At 44.9% G+C, this 17,795-nt stretch overlaps 1 protein-coding gene across 6 annotated transcripts in view; it reads right to left on the reverse strand.

Annotated features, from left to right (window-relative positions):
* Positions 1–948: 948 nt before the first annotated feature.
* LMLN (leishmanolysin like peptidase) overlaps positions 949–17,795 on the reverse strand; it is an 88,543-nt gene continuing 71,696 nt past the window's right edge. For all 6 annotated transcript variants that reach the window (XR_016233154.1, XM_002716542.6, XM_089331892.1 and 3 more), the window contains 3 exons: positions 17,475–17,605; positions 11,942–12,152; positions 949–4,635 (listed from right to left, as the gene is read on the reverse strand). Coding sequence is in view for 5 of the 6 variants with exons in the window: in XM_002716542.6 (XP_002716588.4) it covers positions 4,535–4,635; positions 11,942–12,152; positions 17,475–17,605 (443 nt within the window). In the remaining variant the exon portion in view is untranslated. The remainder of the gene's footprint in view (positions 4,636–11,941; positions 12,153–17,474; positions 17,606–17,795) is intronic.

Below are 17,795 nucleotides of genomic sequence, written 5' to 3' on the forward strand. Positions count from 1 at the left end.
GAGGATTAGCCAAGTGAGCCGCGGTGCCGGCCCTAAAATAATCTTTTGATATCATTTTCTACAACCCTTTTGAAGTCCTCTCACATTTTATAATCTGTAATTTATGCCATAACATTAGAGACATCTGAATCCATACTAGCTTCCTGCCAGATTTGTATTGAGAGAAACAAGTGGGTGGTCAGCATTCCAAGGGGGTGGTAAGAATGGCAGCCCTGGGCACGAGCAGAGATGGCCGCAAAATCCTAACTCCTAAAGGAGTCTTCTTTGAGAAATCTATACAGCATTTGGGGGTCACAGCCTATCACATCCACGCTCACGACTGGACTGACAGAAAATACACCATCAAAGGGACCACACAATTCCTGAACCAATGTTTCCAACTAGGGATGGTTCACAAAGACACTGCCAAACTCCTTAACAATTCTCATCATACAATCGGGGACCAGAATGCAAGAATGTAGGGAAATGGGCTTTCTCCAGTCCAGGAAAGCGGAGGCTAATCCTACTCCTCCCCCCCTGCCCCCGAGCGAGTGTGGGTCCAGGACCTCTCGAGTGCTCACATCTGTGAGCATTTCCTAAACGGGAGCATCTGACACACAGGTTAGGGCCCTCCTGAGAGTGACACTGGTCCACCTGAAAGGCAGTGCAGCAGCACAAGGCATCGCGCAGACGCTGGCCCCAGCAGCACCGCTGGCAGGGCCTCGGGAGCAGCTGGGACTTGAACCGGTGCCGTATGGGATGCTGGCACCACAGGAGAGGCTTTACAGATATGCCACAGTGCCGGCCCCCAACTCCATTTTTGAAGTAGGACAATTTTATTCATATCACATTTAAGTAAAAACTATTTTATAATAAACATCTGATCTTCTCCAAATACAGCGCACACCTGCGTGTGTGTTCCTCATGTTTATAAAAAGTTGACGGCATTAAGTAAAGACAACATGCAAATAAGTTTTCTCTTTTATTAAAACTGTGTTTTTCTAAGGAATATATTACACTTGAAGTTCAATATCATAAATAAAGATTAATTCTTAAATCTTCTACTTTACTTATTAAAAATGTAAACATAAAAGAAAATAATTCACCACTCCTTCCCCAACCCTGACACAAAGTACAAAACAAAAACAAAAACAATCTTCCTTTCAAGCCAGTTTTTTTTTTAGAACGACAGCAGACTTTTAAAAACACGTTAGTCCTCCTGGGCTGCAGGTCAAGGCAGGAATGGCTGTGCCCACTGTGATACGGTGACCAAACCCCTCCCCACCTGCTGGGACCACTGAACGGCCCTCAGAGACGGGCTCTCTGTCCATGCAGGGCCCCAGGACATGGACGCTGGCAGGCACAGTGCACAAGACACTGCAGCGGACACAACACGCATGCCGGCACACTCCGGGAGGCGGCTCAGAGCCAGCAGTGAGGGGCAGGCCGGCACGAGGACTCGCCACAGGATGCCGAGCGGGAAGGATTCTGAGAGGCCAGCCTGTCATTTCACAGAGGGCCCTGATCGCCAGGTCTTCCATCGCTGAGGGGAGGACTGCTAACATTTCTCGGAATGCTCTGGTGTCCTTATGTATGTATCTTCCTAAAACTATTTATATCTCATAAAATTGGGTTCAACTTCAAATATCAATAAATTCTAAGCCAATCTAAGCTGAAGACTAATTTTAGGCATAATTTATAACATTGCTAGAATGTCTATTTGATCTTAACAAAAACAAGTGTCCTACAGGGAAATGTCAAGGGTACTGATTTGAGGTTATTTCTTAAACACAGGATGTTTCCAGGAGATTAGCAGTGGGATCTCCATTAAGATGACCCAACTGCTAGCCAGTTTCGTTAAAGCTGTCAGCACAAGGCTACTGACATGGCTTTTACTTCCTTCTCTAAGTTCTGTTCTTGAAAACCTGAGAAAACCTCATTTGATATTTTTGACAATTGGGACCTTGAAAGGATCAAAATGAACCTAACTCTGAACGGAAAACTGAGGTAGTCAGTTTTCATATGCACTTGACCCTTGCTAAGTCACGACGGGACTCCAGCCTCTGGTCCCAAGGCAGCGGCGCCTGTTGTCCGTCCCTGCCCCGTCTCTGCTGCAGCCTGCTCACTCTCGCTTACACAGGGAACTGCATTTGTCTTTGCAAACATGAAGAGGCCTAACCTGTCACGGGATACCAACGTTTCAGTCGTTGAAAATTCTGCAGTTTGCAGCTGTCCTATCATTCCGCCCTGTGATCTCAGATTTTAAAAGTCTTTGCTCCACTGTCATATTTCATGTGATTACAAACGTGCCTCTTAAAATCCAGTGTCCTTCTCAGTCGTCCTGAGCACACCATGCAGAGTCAGCGCGAGCTCGCTGTGGGTAGGTGGGGGGTCCCTCAGGAACTCAGGGTTTCCTGACATCACACTTCATCAAGTTTCACGTTTGTGCAGACAAAATACTGGGCTACCAGGTTCCAAGCTTAATAAATACATATACAAAAAAGGTCATCTAGAATATTTTCTCCAGAAAGTCATTAGTGCAAATATATCAATAAAAATAAAGCAAAAATATATTTCAAGTATAAAAAGCACCATGCTCAGAAACAATATTATCTAAATGGCATTACTGCACAACAGTCAAAATATAGTTGAACCTATCGCTGTGAATCTCAAATATATTATTAATCCATTGTATTTTTGGTGAAACTCTTTGTATAACTTTGTAGGATGGTTCACAACCATAGTAAGTACGTAAGTCTAGATGGTTATAAGTTCCTTTAAGAATACACCCTCACTTGTCTCTGACCTTGCACAATTTCAAGGATGCGCGACATAAGCAGAACTGAGCACTACCAGCCTGCGGACCGCTCCGATCAGCTTCTCTTGAGCTAAAGCTGTGTCTGAGACGCCCGGCTTTGCATGATGGGATCCCTGCCATTTACAGCTGCGTGCAAGTACGTGTGTTAAATTTCCGCATTTTTTAAAGTGACTTTCCTTTATGTTGGGCTGCTGTTTGGCTCCAGTGCCAAAGGGTCTGGCGGAATTACTCCTACGTGATTGTGCTGCTTTGTTCAGTTACCACCATTCTTAAGTGCAGCATTCAGTCACTACATGCAGAATGGAAGAAAAGGATGTGGCGAGGTCGGGAGCGGGAAGCTTGTCTAGGGACTGTTTTTTGACTGCCACAGGACTTCATTAGCTTAACAGAGAAAACTTGGGCTTCACTATCATTAAAAGAGTTCAAAGGGTAGGTGTTTGGCCTGGCAGTTAGGGCACTGGTTGGGATGCCTGCATCATGGGATGATAGCTTCATCTGTCTTTCCGTCTCTCAAAGTTTAAAAAAGAACTTCAAACTGGCCTTACTAGATAGAGCTGGTAAGCTCTGACAACAGAGTAGACCTGATTCAGAGAACCCGTGTGGCAGCGAGGAGTGTCAAACACAGGAGGTAAAGGACATTTAAAGCAAAGACGACTTTCCAACTTCTGTGGGCCTGCGATGCTTGCATGCTGTGTGAAGTGGGCCCTAAGGAGAAGCCTACCCCAAAACTGTATCTGCTAATAGTTACCTCAGACCATGCTGTTTTGACTTATATCTATCTTCTTTTACATAAAATAACTTTGAGATATTAAAAATTCTTTCATAACACTTTCTTAGCTCACTTGAAACTAACCGCATACCTGTCTATACCAGAATTTTCTCTGTATCATCATTGGTCAAACAAGAATAGTTCTGTTTTTGTGGGATTACAGCTGTCCTAACTATTATATAAAACACATACAGTTCTGTTTTCTCCTGTTTGCATGTCTTTAACATTTATACTCGCTCTGCTTCCATTGTTTTTCAAGTCATGAGGAAACGCATGGAGAATCAACGGAAGCTGAGCGTTGCAGGTCGCCGAGCACAGGGCCAACAGCAGTACTGACAGGAGTTCAGCAGCGGACCTGCCGCTCCGCAAGAAAGGCAAGCACGGTAAATCATGAGATTTAGCAAACCATCACTTACAACGCTTCAAACACTGTAAAAGGCCAATGACTTACGTGTACCGTGTACAGCCATTACATTTAAACTTGGTGTATACAGTGACGTGGAAATCCCAATCCAATTCATTTCCATAAATCGAAGGGCAATGTATACTTTGGAGGACGGGATCCCTAACTTAGAGTCTCACACAAATCAGCTGCTGTTTCAGCTGCTGCAGTGTTGGTGAGGGACTTTCCCATTGTTCTATTTAAATGGAAACGCTGAGGTATGTGATCACTCTGAAAATCCCACCAACATCCCACTTTCCAAGGAGAATTTCAGGAAGATGAAGTATCCTGAAAAATCCAGACCTGGTGGCTCGGAACCTTCTCCTTCCCTGAGCTCCAGGGCGCCGGGCTGCTGCAGAGAAGTGGCTGCCATGGAGCTCTGCCTCCAGCTCCCACGGGGTCAACACCTCCAAGTCGAGGTCAGCAACGCCACTTCTGCCTCTGCAGGCTGGCACGTCGCAGATCTTGTGCTTTGTTCCACAGGAACAGGACATAGAGAACCACCTTGAGAGTTCACTCTCCGCTCCTAGTGCCACACACAGAGCAGAAATCCAGCTAGCAGAGGAAACAGATTGCCGAGCAGAAGCCAGAGGGTGACCACCAGGCTGGAGGAACGCGAACAGAGATCTAGAAGTGAAGACAAAAAACTAACTTTCCATAGACATTCTTTTTAATAAATCATACCAACTAAGTGTTGGCAAATGACTACAGATGATTATTAAAAAGTAAACAAGAGTAGCGAATCAAATGTCACTTACTGAAATGCAAACATGCAAAACTCTATAGAGCAGGAACAAAACGTATATGGAGGAAGAAAAAGTGTATCTATTGTGTCAAGGTTAAGAGACGTGTCTCGGGATAGTCTCCTGCAAAGCTATAGATGATACACAGGAAAATAAAAGAATATCTTGGGGGGACCAGTGCTGTGGCGTAGCAGGTCAAGCCACCACCTGCAGTGCCAGCATCCCATAATGGGCACTACTCCACTTCTGATCTAGCTCTTTGCTATGGCCTGGGAACGCAGTAGAGGATGGGCTAAGTCTTTGGTTCCCTGCACCCATGTGGAAGACCCAGAAGAAGCTCCTGGCTCCTGGCTCCAGATCGGCTCAGCTCTGGCTGTTGTAGACATCTAGGGAGTGAACCAGCAGATGGAAGACCTCTCTCTCACTGCCTCTGCCTCTCTGTAACTCAGCCTTTCAAATAAATAAATATTTTTTTAAAATGATATCTTGGTTATTTTATGATGGGATGAAGCACTCTCGTTCTTCCTTGTCCCTATTAAGTAGTATGACCATATAATTCACTACCCCAAAATAATACATTTTGAGACTACAAGAGAGCACTATTAATAGTTACACCAGGATAACAGGCTCTCCCAAACAAATCAGACATATGGCCCCTTCTTTGTAAATATCTACCCATCCACTGCTATCACCCTGGGCCTCATCTGGAAATGCAGAAGATCCTATAGTCTTTGGGCATTAGGGTTGTATTTAAATTTAGCCATGAGTCACATTTCCTAAAACAATTCTCACAATGCTACAGCTACAAAATGGATGAAATGGTAATGTCAAGGCACTGGAGCCTAGCCTTTGAGCACCACAGGCAGTATGGAACAATATTTTAAAAATTATATCACCGTGCAGTACAGGTAATTCCCGAGGAATCTATTCTTCCCCAGCGCAGTCCACTTGTCTTTGTTACAAATGTAACTATATTTGAATACAAACCCTACAAGTGGCCCACCTATCAGACAGTCTTACTTCTCAGTGTGTTGTTTCTGCACCAACAACATCAGCATTACAAGGGGACCTGTTAGAAATGTACACTCTCAGGCCTGTACGAGATCTCTATCAGAAATGCTGCAAGTGCGGCCCAGTAATCTGCATTTAAACATGATTCCAGTGCATGCTACTGTTTGAGAACCTCTGATGGAGAGCTGGCACAACGTCCCATATGGTAGCCACTAGCTATTTATTCTTCTTAAATTAAGAAAAAAGTTAAAATTTAGTTCCTCAGTCACAATGCATGTATTTCACAGGCTCAACAACCACACACATGGCTAACAATGATTGTACTAGTGAAGGCAGAATACAGAACATTTCTCACTGCAGAAAGTTCTTCTGGACAAGTTGTGGCCTGGAGCACCACGGGTGGTGGGCCTGGCAGAGTAAAGAATGTGTGTGGGAGTCACCAACGATGCAGGCACACCCTTCCTGTCCTGATTCCCAGTCTGGCACAGAGGAAACAGGCAGGAGACCTAGCTGCTGTTTATCCACTATTCCCACTGGGACTTAGTGAGCTACTGAGACATGAACGGCAGCTCTGGAACACATTTTGTCCTTCAAAAACACTGTACTTTCTGTGACACTGCTCTGGAAAAAGAAAAGATTCAAAGCGAGTGCTTCAAAATGAACTGGACACGGTGACACCTGGGTCAAGGTCTGAACAAATCATTTCCTAGTTGTGTTTGTGGCTGTATTACTTCATTTCTTTACAACTTCTCTCATGTGTAAACTGATAACTCCTGCCTCAACAGGAAATAACAGTGAAATAAGCCAGGCACAAAAGGACAAACACATCATGATCTCACTTCTCATGGGCAAAATCCAAAAAACTTGAACTCTTGCTGTGGGTGTTTGGGGTGGCAGCTGAGATGCTACCTGGGACACCTGCATTCCTTATCAGAATGCCTGGTTCCCGGGCTGGCTCTGACCCAGCTTCCGCTAGAGTACACACTGGGAGGCAGCAGGTGATGGCTCAAGTACTTGGATACCTGTCACCCACTGGCAGACTCAGATTGAATTCTGGGCTCCTGGCTTTGGTGTGGCCCAGCCCTGGCTGTGTGGGCATTTGGGGAATGAACCAGCAGATGGACCATCTCTGTTTTTCTGTTATCTTGCAAATAAAGTGGGGGGAGGGGAGCCCGATGAACTCTTGTAAGTAGAGTAGAAAGCTGGTTACCAGAGGTTGGGGTAGGGGCAGGGGGGAAACAGGGAGTTGTTGACTAAAGGGTGTAAAGTTTTAGATAAAAAGATAACTACTCTGAGATGCATTGCACAGCCAGGGTGACTGCTGTCAACAATAATGAATATTTTATGTGAAAATTTCACTGTAAGTTGGGATAGGTTAGTGAAGTGGTGGATTTTTTTTTTTAGTTCTTTTTTAAAATATTTATTTATTTGTTTGAGAGGCAGAGCTACAGACAGAAAGAGGGAGAGACAGGGAGAAAGGCCTTCCATCTGCTGGTACACTCCCCAAATGGCTGCAATGGCCAGAGCTGGGCTGATCCGAGGCTAGGTGCCAGGAGATTCTTCTGGGTCTCCCATGTGAGTTCAGGGGCCCAATTACCTGGGCCATCTTCTACTACCTTCCCAGGCCATAGCAGAGAGCTGGATTGGAAGAAGAGCAGCTGCGACACAAACTGGAGCCCATATGGGATGCCGGCACAGCAGGCAGAGGCTCAACCTACTATGCCAGAGCACCCGCCCTAGTGATGGGTTTGTTAATAGCTTGCTTAATCATTCCACATTGCACATATATATATATATATATATGTCAAAACATCAGGGGAAGGCATTTGGCTTAGTGGTTAAGTGGCCACTTGGGATATCCACATGCCATTTCAGGGTTTGAGTCTCGGGTCAGCTTCTGACTCCAGCTGAGGTGGCTGGGTCACTGGCACCCATGTGGGAGACCCAGATGGAGTTCCTGGCTTCCAGCTTCAGCTTTGGTCTGGCCCAGCCTGGCTATTGCAGGTATTTGGGGAATTAACTAGCAAATAGGAGATTGCTGTCTGCCTTTCAAACAAATAACATTAAAAAAAAAAGATGATGAAACAATTTATCTAAAAGAAATAGCATATATGGGGCTGGCGCTGTGGCTCACTTGGTTAATCCTCCACCTGTGGCGCCGGCATCCCATATGGGCGCTGGGTTCTAGTCCCAGCTGCCCCTCTTCCAGGCCAGCTCTCTGCTGTGGCCCAGGAGTGCAGTGGAGGATGGCCCAAGTGCTTGGGCCCTGCACCCCATGGGAGACCAGGAAGAAGCACCTGGCTCCTGGCTTCGGATCAGTGCAGCACCGGCCTTGGCGGCCATTTGGGGAGTGAACCAATGGAAGGAAGACCTTTCTCTCTGTCTCTCTCTCTCACTGTCTATAACTTTGCTGGCCAAATTAAAAAAAAGAAAAGAAAAGAAAAAGAAATCACATATATAAAGTTTGCTGAAGCCCCTGGCACATAGGGACATACATTTACCTGTTGAGTAAAACCTCTGTGCGCGATCTATTCACGCATACTAACAAATACGGGAGATGAGGGTATTTTAGCATTTCAACAGGTGTGCTTATTAAAGTTAAAAAAAAAAAACAGCACTGAAGGGGTATCTCTTCTTGTAACATTCTGCACATTTTTCAAAGTTGTGTTAGGGATCTGGAGGTTAAGATGCTCTCTTCAGCAGGCTTCCTCATGTAACTGAAACATCACAGCATCCTGTAACGCACATCCTGTTCCTCGGGTAACTACATGCACATCATAGCACCAGTCTCAGAAGGGTGAAGCTACAGTGGGAGCAGGGTAAGAAGTAGGATATAGACGCAAGAGGAGACGGAGTTGTTTGCAATCTCCACTGCCCAGCTTCCTTTCAACAGAGTCACATGACTGTCACACTCCAGGGGCAGGGTCTGCCTCAACTCACAGCCCTTCTGCCTGGCCAGGCTTTCTACTCAATCATAGACATTCTTCTCCTGTACTCCTAAGATCTTAGTCCTGGACCGGCTAGAGGTAATCTTCCTTTATCTCAACCCTAACTGCTCATGGTTTGAATCTATGCCTATCTCTTTAATTTTACCAATTTTTTTATTTACTTGAGAAGTAAGGAAACAAAGGGAGGGAGGGGGAGGGAGAAGGGAGAGAGAGAGGAAGGGAGGGCGAGGAAGACAGAGTGGGAAAGAGAGAGTGTGAACATTCCCTTCCACTGGTTCACTCCCCAAAATTCATCCAACAGCCCTGGTTGGGAGCCAAAATAAGAAACTGGGAAGTCAATCCAGGTATCCCACATGGATGGCAGAAACCTAATAACTTGAGCCATCACCACTTCCTCCTAGGATCTGCATTAGAGGGAAGCTGGAGTCAGCAGCAGGAGCCTGGAATTGAACCCAGGCCCTCTAGTGTGGGACACAGGTGTCCTGGCATCTACGTCAAAAGCCCGCTTTCCACACTCATCTCCTTGACCACTGAGATGGTGGTGGTTTCTTACAGGTAAGTCTGGATTAGGTATGAGGATGGGAACTCCATTAGAGTCATCTATTTATGGACCATCAGCTCTTAACAACAAAATTAAGTCATCTCACCAGCTCCACATGAAAAGCAAAAGTTAACTGAGCATATTTAATACTACAAACCACATCAAAAGACCTAAGATTTTCTCTTTTTTCAAATGACTCGTTGTATCATACTATCTTAACTGCAGAAAAAAGCCAGCTCACTGGAGTACCAAGCAGAAGAGAGCTAACCCAGCTGGCCCGAGACTGCTCTCCTTATAAAGTTCTGCTTGCTGAGCTGCTGTCTGGGAAGCGGTTTCCTCTGCACTGCAGCCCATGGACCTTCTGCCTTTGCTGATTTTGTTTTGCATCCTTTCGCTTTCGTGAATGTAAGCCACAAGCAGCAGGAACTGTGAGCTCTTCTGTGAACTGTGGAGCCCCAACACAAGTACAAATCTCCCCAAACTCACTCTTGTCTGCAGCCCCCGGCGTTTGGGAAAGAAAAGAAGTTAATCTTAGAGGTGTGAACTGACTTGTAGATGTTACCCTCTATTTTCAACCAGACCACCAGGACAGGTAAAGGACAAATACTTCCAGCTGAGAAAATAAAACACTGCACAAGACTTTTATTGTTTATATTCCAAAATGCCAGGCCACCACAGAATCTAGGTCACTTAAATCAAAGCTTTAGTTGAGAATTCATGAATTCTGCTTTTTTTTAACTCTTAGCAGTGGGTCATCAGCCTCAGCGTGAGCACCTGCAGTAATGGAGAAGGCACTCTTCTCAACGCTGTCCAGTCCATCCCACTCTGTCTTCCCATAGCTTATTTTTGGTCCCAATTCTATTCTTGGGAGTCTCACAGAATGAGGAAGAAGGCTGAACATTCCTAATCAAAAAATGTGAAATCTGGGGGCTAGCACTGTGGTGTAGCAGGTTAAGTTGCCATGTGCAGCACCAGCATCCCATAAGGGTTCCAGTTCTAGTCCCGGCTGCTCCACTTCCAATCTAGCTCCCTACTAATGTGCCTAGGAAAGCACAAAAGATGGCCCAAATGCTTGGGCCCCTGCAACTATATGGGAGATCCAGAGGAAGCTCCTGGCTCCTGGCTTTGGATTGGCTCAGCTCCAGCCATTGCAGACATTTGAGGAGTAAACAAGCTGATAGAAGATCGATCGATCTCTCTCTCTCTATCTAACTCTGCCATTCAAATAAATAAAAATAAATCTTTTTAAAAAAAAAGCCTTCAGGAAATATGTTTAGGGCATGTATGAAACATAAGTGAATTTAATGCTTAGATCTGGATTCGATCCAAATAAGATATCTCATTATGTAAATGCAAATATTCCAAATCTAAAAAAAATTCACAATCTGAAACACTTCTGGTCCCAGGCATTTTGGATTAGGGATACTCAAACTGGATCATTCCTCAACGAATGCCACCTTTGCCAGCCTGTGTCCTTCCATCTCGTCTTAGTGTGTGTATATGTGTCTCTTTGTGTCTTCCTCTTCTTTGTGTGGGTGTCATTCTGCCCTGCCCTCCCTTTTAAGGTTTATTTTATTTACCTGAAAGGTCAAGCCAGAGAGAGAGCACTGGATAGAAGAGAAAGTGATCTTCCATCCACTGGTTCACTCCTCAACTGGCTGCAATGGCTGGGGCTGGGCCAGGCCGAAATTAGGAGCCTGGAACTCTATCCAGGTCTCCTACATAGGTGATAGGAGTCCAAGCACTTGGGCCATCTTCTACTGCTTTCCCAGGCACATTAGCAAGGAGCTGGATGGGAAGCAGAGCATATGGGAACTGGAACTGTTGCTCTGTTATGGGATGTTATGGGATGTTATTAAATCTATTGTTTAATCCAGTGCACCACAGTGATGGCCCCTGTCATTCTCTTTGAGTACCTTCTCTGATGTTTTCCCCTCACTTTTGCTTCATCTAGTTATGATATAACCAAAATAATTTTAATTTTCTTTTGTATTTAATGAGTAGAATTTTGTTTACCCTTAATTTAAAAATGAATGGATGGAGGCCAGTAATGTGGCATAACAGGTTAAGCTGCTGGCCTGCTGGCCTCCCATATAAGCACTGGCTTGAGCCCCAGCTGCTCTACTTTGACCCAGCTCCCCGCTAATGGCCTGGGAAAGCATAGTAAAGTGGCTCAAGTGCTTGGGCCCCTGCACCATGTGGGAGACCTGGAAAAAGCTCCTGGCTCCTGGCTTCGGCCTGGCCCAGCCCTGGCCATTTGGGGAGTAAACCAGCAGATGGAAGACCTTTCTCTCTATCCCTCCCTTTCTCTCTCTGTAACTGCTTTTCAAATAAATAAAATAGATCTTCAAAAAAACAAAAATCAATGGATGACACATTCACCTTTTGTGACTCTCAGTGAATAATTTTGTGCAAGTCACTGGTTCTTTACACAGCAAGATTCCTCACCCTTGCTCATACTGAATAGAAATGTCACATTTACTACTGTAGATTTCTTACAGTGGTGGGAAGGAGGTTTTCCCTACTGTAGATTTCTAACAGTGGTGGGAAGGAGGGTTTTCCCACAGACCTGCAAGCAGCAGAGAAGTTCACCTTGTGTCTCTTAAAGGGAACTTCCAAGGTCTTGTAAGAAGAGCTTCCCTCTTTAGGTTTCTCCCTTTACACCAACCATAGAGAGCGAGAGCACTCACCCAGTGGGAGAGCCCGGGTCAGGTTAGCAGCTGGAGGATCTGTTTCCGGAGGACAGAGCTCACAGAAGTCCCAACAGGATGGGCACAGCAGGTTTCCATTGTGAATCCAGCCATTCATCTGAATACTGACAGGGAGCACCTGTCTGGCACGACTACACAAATATGAAGTATCTTGGACCCAAACCTTCAGACCTTGCGGAGAACAAGAAACCTTCAAATGTGGGGGGAGAGGGGAGGAGAAGTCCAGGTCAGTATCAGGAATATGAGACTTTGAGATTTATACTTCAACTGAAGGAATATACTAGAGGACTTTAAAAAGTTTGTGGAAATATTGAATTAAGAGATAAGTCTATTTTGGTGCAAAATGTTTGAAATACATACATAGTTTTTTCATAAAACATACTTTCCATGAACTTTCTGAAGATTCTGCATATGTTAAAATTTACTAAATATATTGGCTATAAAACAGAATTTGGGATACCAGCATTATCTTAATGTTTTGTAAAGAGGGTTAAGTTATTTAGCTTCTAAAAGAATTTCACTCTGTGGTAGTAGTCCTTAAACTTTGAGGCCAGCACCTGTTTTAGAATCTAATGGAAACTATGGACTCTTTTCCTGAAAAATATAAGAAACAGCTTTAAATACAATTTGAATTCATAGACCATGAAGCCAAATTAGGAATAACATTTTTGTAGCTTCCAGTATCCTTATAAACTTCAACTTAAGTCTCTGTTGAACAACCATCAACCATGCACTTTCTCCATAAGTCATTAAATGTTGTTAAGTCAAATTTTGATTAGGGGGCGACATTGTGGTGCAGTGAGTTAAGTTACCTCTTGCAACGCCCCCATATCTAAGGGCCAGCTGGAGTCCTGGAGGCTCCATTTCTGAACCAGCTCCCTGCTAGCATGCTTGGGAAAACAGCAGATGATGATCCAAGTACTTGGGATCTTACTGCTCATGTGTGAGACCCAGATGGGATTCTGGGCTCCTGGCTTTGGCCTGGCCTGGCTTCACCCTGGCTGTTTTAGCCATTTGGAAAGTGAATCAGTGCCAAAAAAAAAATCTATTTTTTTCCTCTAACTTTCAAATAAATAAATAAGTAAATCTTTAAAAAATTACTGTGTTGGGCTGGCACTGTGGCATAGAGGGTAAAGCTGCTATCCGCAGAGAAAGCATCCCATACGGGCGCTGGTTCAAGCCCTGACTACTCTACTTTTGATCTAGCTCCTTGCTAATGTTCCTGGGAAAGCAGTGGAAGATGGAAGAAGTGGAAGATTTCTAATCTAAAGATGTGACTAATATTTGGATCATGGTAAGGCAGATGCTACAGATTGGGTTACAGGTTGCACAAGACTTAGAGATGAGAATTATATGAGAGTGTGGACAGGTTAAGAAGAAAACTCTTTTGAAGAAGACTTGTCATTGAGGAATTCTAGGAATTAAGGGCAGATGCACAAGTAGTAGCAGACTGAACAGACTCAAGACTGTGGCGCAGTGGGTTAACGGCCTGGCCTGGAGCGCCGGCATCCCATATGGGCACTGGTTTGAGACCTGGCTGCTCCACTTCTCGTCTAGCTCTCTGCTATGGCCTGGGAAAGCAGTAGAAGATGGCCCAAGTCCTTGGGGCCCTGCACCTTTGTAGGAGACCTGGAAGAAGCTCCTGGCTTCAGATCAGCACAGCTCCAGCCGTTGTGGCCAACTGGGGAGTGAACCAGCAGATGGAAGACCTCTCTCTCTCTCTCTGCCTCCCCTTCTCTCTCTGTGTAACTCTGACTTTCAAATACTAAATAAATAAATCTTTTTTTTTTTTTTTTTTTTTGACAGGCAGAGTGCACAGTGAGAGAGAGAGAGAGACAGAGAGAAAGGTCTTCCTTTTCCATTGGTTCACCCCCCAATGGCCACTGCGGCCGGCATGCTGTGGCTGGCGCACCGCGCTGATCCGAAGGCAGGAGCCAGGTGCTTCTCCTGGTCTCCCATGCAGGTGCAGGGCCCAAGCACTTGGGCCATCCTCCACTGCACTCCCGGGCCACAGCAGAGAACTGGACTAGAAGAGGGGCAACCGGGACAGAATCCAGCGCCCCGACCGGGACTAGAACCCGGGGTGCCAGCGCCGCAGGCGGAGGATTAGCCTATTGAGCCACGGTGCTGGCCATAAGTAAATAAATCTTCAAAAAAAAAAAAAAAAAGACAGTGGAATCAAAATCCATGAGAGCGAAAGCCGAGAAGCAGTTGGATCAACACTGCAGAACAAAAGGAAGGCTCAAGAATTGCTGGTGCCAGAAACTAGAACATGAGAGTAGTTCAGCTAGAAAGACTGAAGTCCCTTTAAGAGACAGACCCCAGGCTTCCTTCCAACACCACGAGCAGTGGGGGCCACTGTTTCTTCCTAATCTACCACACAAGAGACTTATGTTTGGGAAAGAGAAAAACAGAGGATTTCTGCTTTGGGGGAAAGCAAGTACGGGTGAAGGCTGGGAGCCATTCTGAAAATAAGGACTCTAAGTAAAAGTTTACAAACCAAATATTTTTTATAAGGGTTTTATTTATTTATTTGAAAGGCAGAGAGAGAGAGAGACAGACAGACAGATCTTCTATCTGCAAGTTCACTCCCCCAAGTGGTTGCAAAGGCCATGGCTGAGCCAGGCAAAGCCAGAAGTTGGGTCTCCCATATGGGTGCAGGGGCCCAAAGACTTGTACAATCCTTTGCTGCTTTCCCTGGCACACTAGCAGGGAGTTGCATTGAAAGTGGAACAGCTGAGACATGAACCGGCATCCATAGGGGATTCCAGAGCTGCAGCTGGAGGCTTAACCCACTTACCACAGCCAGCCCCTACATACTAAATATCAAGGCTCTTTAACATTCAAAACCAACTTCGTTCCTAGAATTGACAGTTATGAATACAAACCCCAGGCAGGATATTTTAAATTTCCTCAGATAATCCTGATCAGTCTACAAGGAAAACCCCTGAAGGTCTAAATATCAAAGGTAAAGAAAGAGGTTTGCAGCAAAGACTACAGGAAACTGGCCCTATACACATGCTCAGAACTTCCAAATGCCTTCCAGTCAGTCTTGAATATGAATAGGCGGTTAAAGATCACCAAAACAGATCCAAGCCATTAAATTTTAGTGTTTTAGAGGGATGTATGAAAAGTTAAAAAAGCCATCAAGTTCTAGAAAGGAAAGAAAAAATATTACATATAATAAAAAATCAGAATGACATTGGCTAGAATACAAAGGGAAATGCCTTTAGAATTCTAATGGAAATGCTTTTCAGAAAGAAAGCTACACCCAGCAAACTACTGAAGGATGACAGAATATGCCACCTGCAGTATGCATTTTAGTACAAGAACTATTTAGAGATAAAGGCACTTTAAAACCAGTAGCTGGGGCCGGTGCTGTTGCGTAACATGTAAAGAAGCCGCCTGCAGTGCTAGCAGCCCATATGGGTGCTGGTTCAAGTCCTGGCTGCTCCACGTCTGATTTAGCTCCCTGGATGTGCCTGGGAAAGCGGTGGGAGATGGCCCAAATCACTGGGCCCCTGCACCCACGTGGGAGACTTGGAAGAAGCTTCTGGCTCCTGGCTTTGGATTGGCACAGCTCCAGCCATTGCAACCATTAGGGGAGTGAACCAGCAGATGGAAGACCTCTTTCTCTCTCTGCCTCTCTGTAACTCCACCTTTCAAATAAATAAACCTTTAAAACAAAACAAAACAAAACAATAGGGCTGGCACTGTGGCACAGCGGGTAAAGCCACCGCCTTCAGAGCCGGCATCCCATATCGCTGCCGGTTTGAGGCCCAGCTGCTCAACTTCTGATCCAGCTCTCTGCTATGGCCTGGGAAAGCAGTAGAAGATGGCTCAAGTCCTTGGGCCCCTGCACCCACATGGGAGACCCGGAAGAAGCTCCTGGCTTGGATTGGCGCAGCTTGGCTGTTGTGGCCAATTGGGGAGTGAACCATTGGATGGAAGACCTCTCTCTTTCTCTCTCTCTCTGCCTCTCTTCTCTCTGTGTAATTCTTTCAAATAAATAAATCTTTAAAAAAACAAAACAAAACAAAACAAGGGGCTGGCGCAGTGGCACAGTGTGTTAAAGCCCCAGCCTGCAGCACCAGCATCCCATATGGGCACTGGTTCGAGTCTCGGCTGCTCCTCTTCCCATCCAGCTCTCTGCTATGGCCTGGGAAAGCAGTAGAAGATAGCCCAAGTCCTTGGGCCCCTGCGCCCGTGTGGGAGACCTGGAAGAAGCTCCTGGCTCCTGGCTTTGGATCAGCTCGGCTCTGGCTGTTGTAGTCATTTGGGGAGTGAACCAGTGGAATGGAAGACCTCTCTCTCTACCTCTCTGTAACTGTGTTTCAAATAAATAAAATAATTCTTTAAAAAAAATACCAGTAGTTACAGGGCTGTGGCACAGTGGTTAAGATGCCACTCTGGGGTGTCTGCGTTGGAGAGCCTGGGTTTGAGCTCTGGCCCTGTTCCCAGTTCAGCTTCCTGCTAATGTGCACCCTGGAGGCAGCAGCTGATGGTTCAAATAGCTGGTCTCTGCTACTCATGTGGGAGACCTGGATTGAGTTCCTGGATCCTGACTTCAGCCTGGCCTAAGCCTCAGCCGTTGTGAGCATTTGGGGAACAACCAGCAGATGGGAAGTCTATCTCTCCAACAAATAAAGAAAGAAAAGAAGGGTAATAACATGAGAAACTGGCAGACACCAACAAGTTAAATGTCATCAGCGAAGGCACAAAGAGTACCAGAAGGAAACAAGCATTGTTTGCGTGGTCTTCCTGCCCAAACTACATACTCATGAGAAAACATCAGATGATCAAAACCCAGGGACGTCCTAGCAAAGGACTGGCCTGTAGTCTGTGTCGAGGTTGAGAAAGTCAAGGAACTCTATAAAGGAGACCAGAGATGTGACAAGCTCTTGCTAAAATGACATTATTGGGACAACTGGTAAAACTCAAATGGGGTCTTGCTATGGCCTGAATACTTGTGCCCCCTCAAAAACCAAATGCTGAAACCCAATCTTCAGTGCAACAGTGTTAGCAGGTTAGGCCTGAGGGTAGTTTGGGAGGTAATTAGGAATGGGATTAGTATTGCTTTGAAGACCCCAGAGAGCTGCCTTGTCCCCTTTCAGGTGCCATCCATGACCCAGGAAGGTGATGGTCACCAGAGAATGTGCTGGCATCTTGCTCTTGGCCTTTCAGCTTCCATAACTGTAAGAAATCAATTTCTGTTGTTTACAAGCCATCTAGTACATGGTACTTTGTTAGAACGGATTCCCAGAAGTGAAATTACTATAAAACTTACTGACATGTAGCAAATCAATGTTTTTTAAGCAAAAGAAGGAAGGCAATGTTTCTCAAAGAAAGGATAATATTTTCACAAAATACAAGCATCCAAACTAATACACAAATAAATAAGTTCAAATCTTGATTGGTTAACTATATAAAAATATATTTTAACACAGAAAAAACATTTGATGAGGTAGAACTATGTAATATTTGGCATGATTATTAATAAAGATAACTTTACCTGATAGCATCCACTCCCCCAGTCTGGGTAGCTCAGCTTCCTCTCACACTTTTCCATGACAAATGCTGACTTTTGAATTAGACAAACTGAATGAGGTCCATACTTTTCAGCACCATAATTTTTAAAAATTTCTGAAGCAAACCAGAAAAGTTCCCTCAATAAATGAATTTTTGATTTAAAGAACAAGAAATTGAAACATTTCATTTTATTGATTGAAAGTTGCTTTTCAAATCAAATATGTTTAACGGGACTATTAAATTTTAAAAATTAAGGTAAGTAGAACTCAGTCTCAAACTGAGTTCTCAATGAAGGGATGAGTGG

The sequence above is a fragment of the Oryctolagus cuniculus genome, chromosome 4 (genome assembly GCF_051225735.1).
Source record: "Oryctolagus cuniculus isolate XC-2025 breed Fujian yellow rabbit chromosome 4, ASM5122573v1, whole genome shotgun sequence".
Lineage (NCBI taxonomy): Eukaryota > Metazoa > Chordata > Mammalia > Lagomorpha > Leporidae > Oryctolagus > Oryctolagus cuniculus.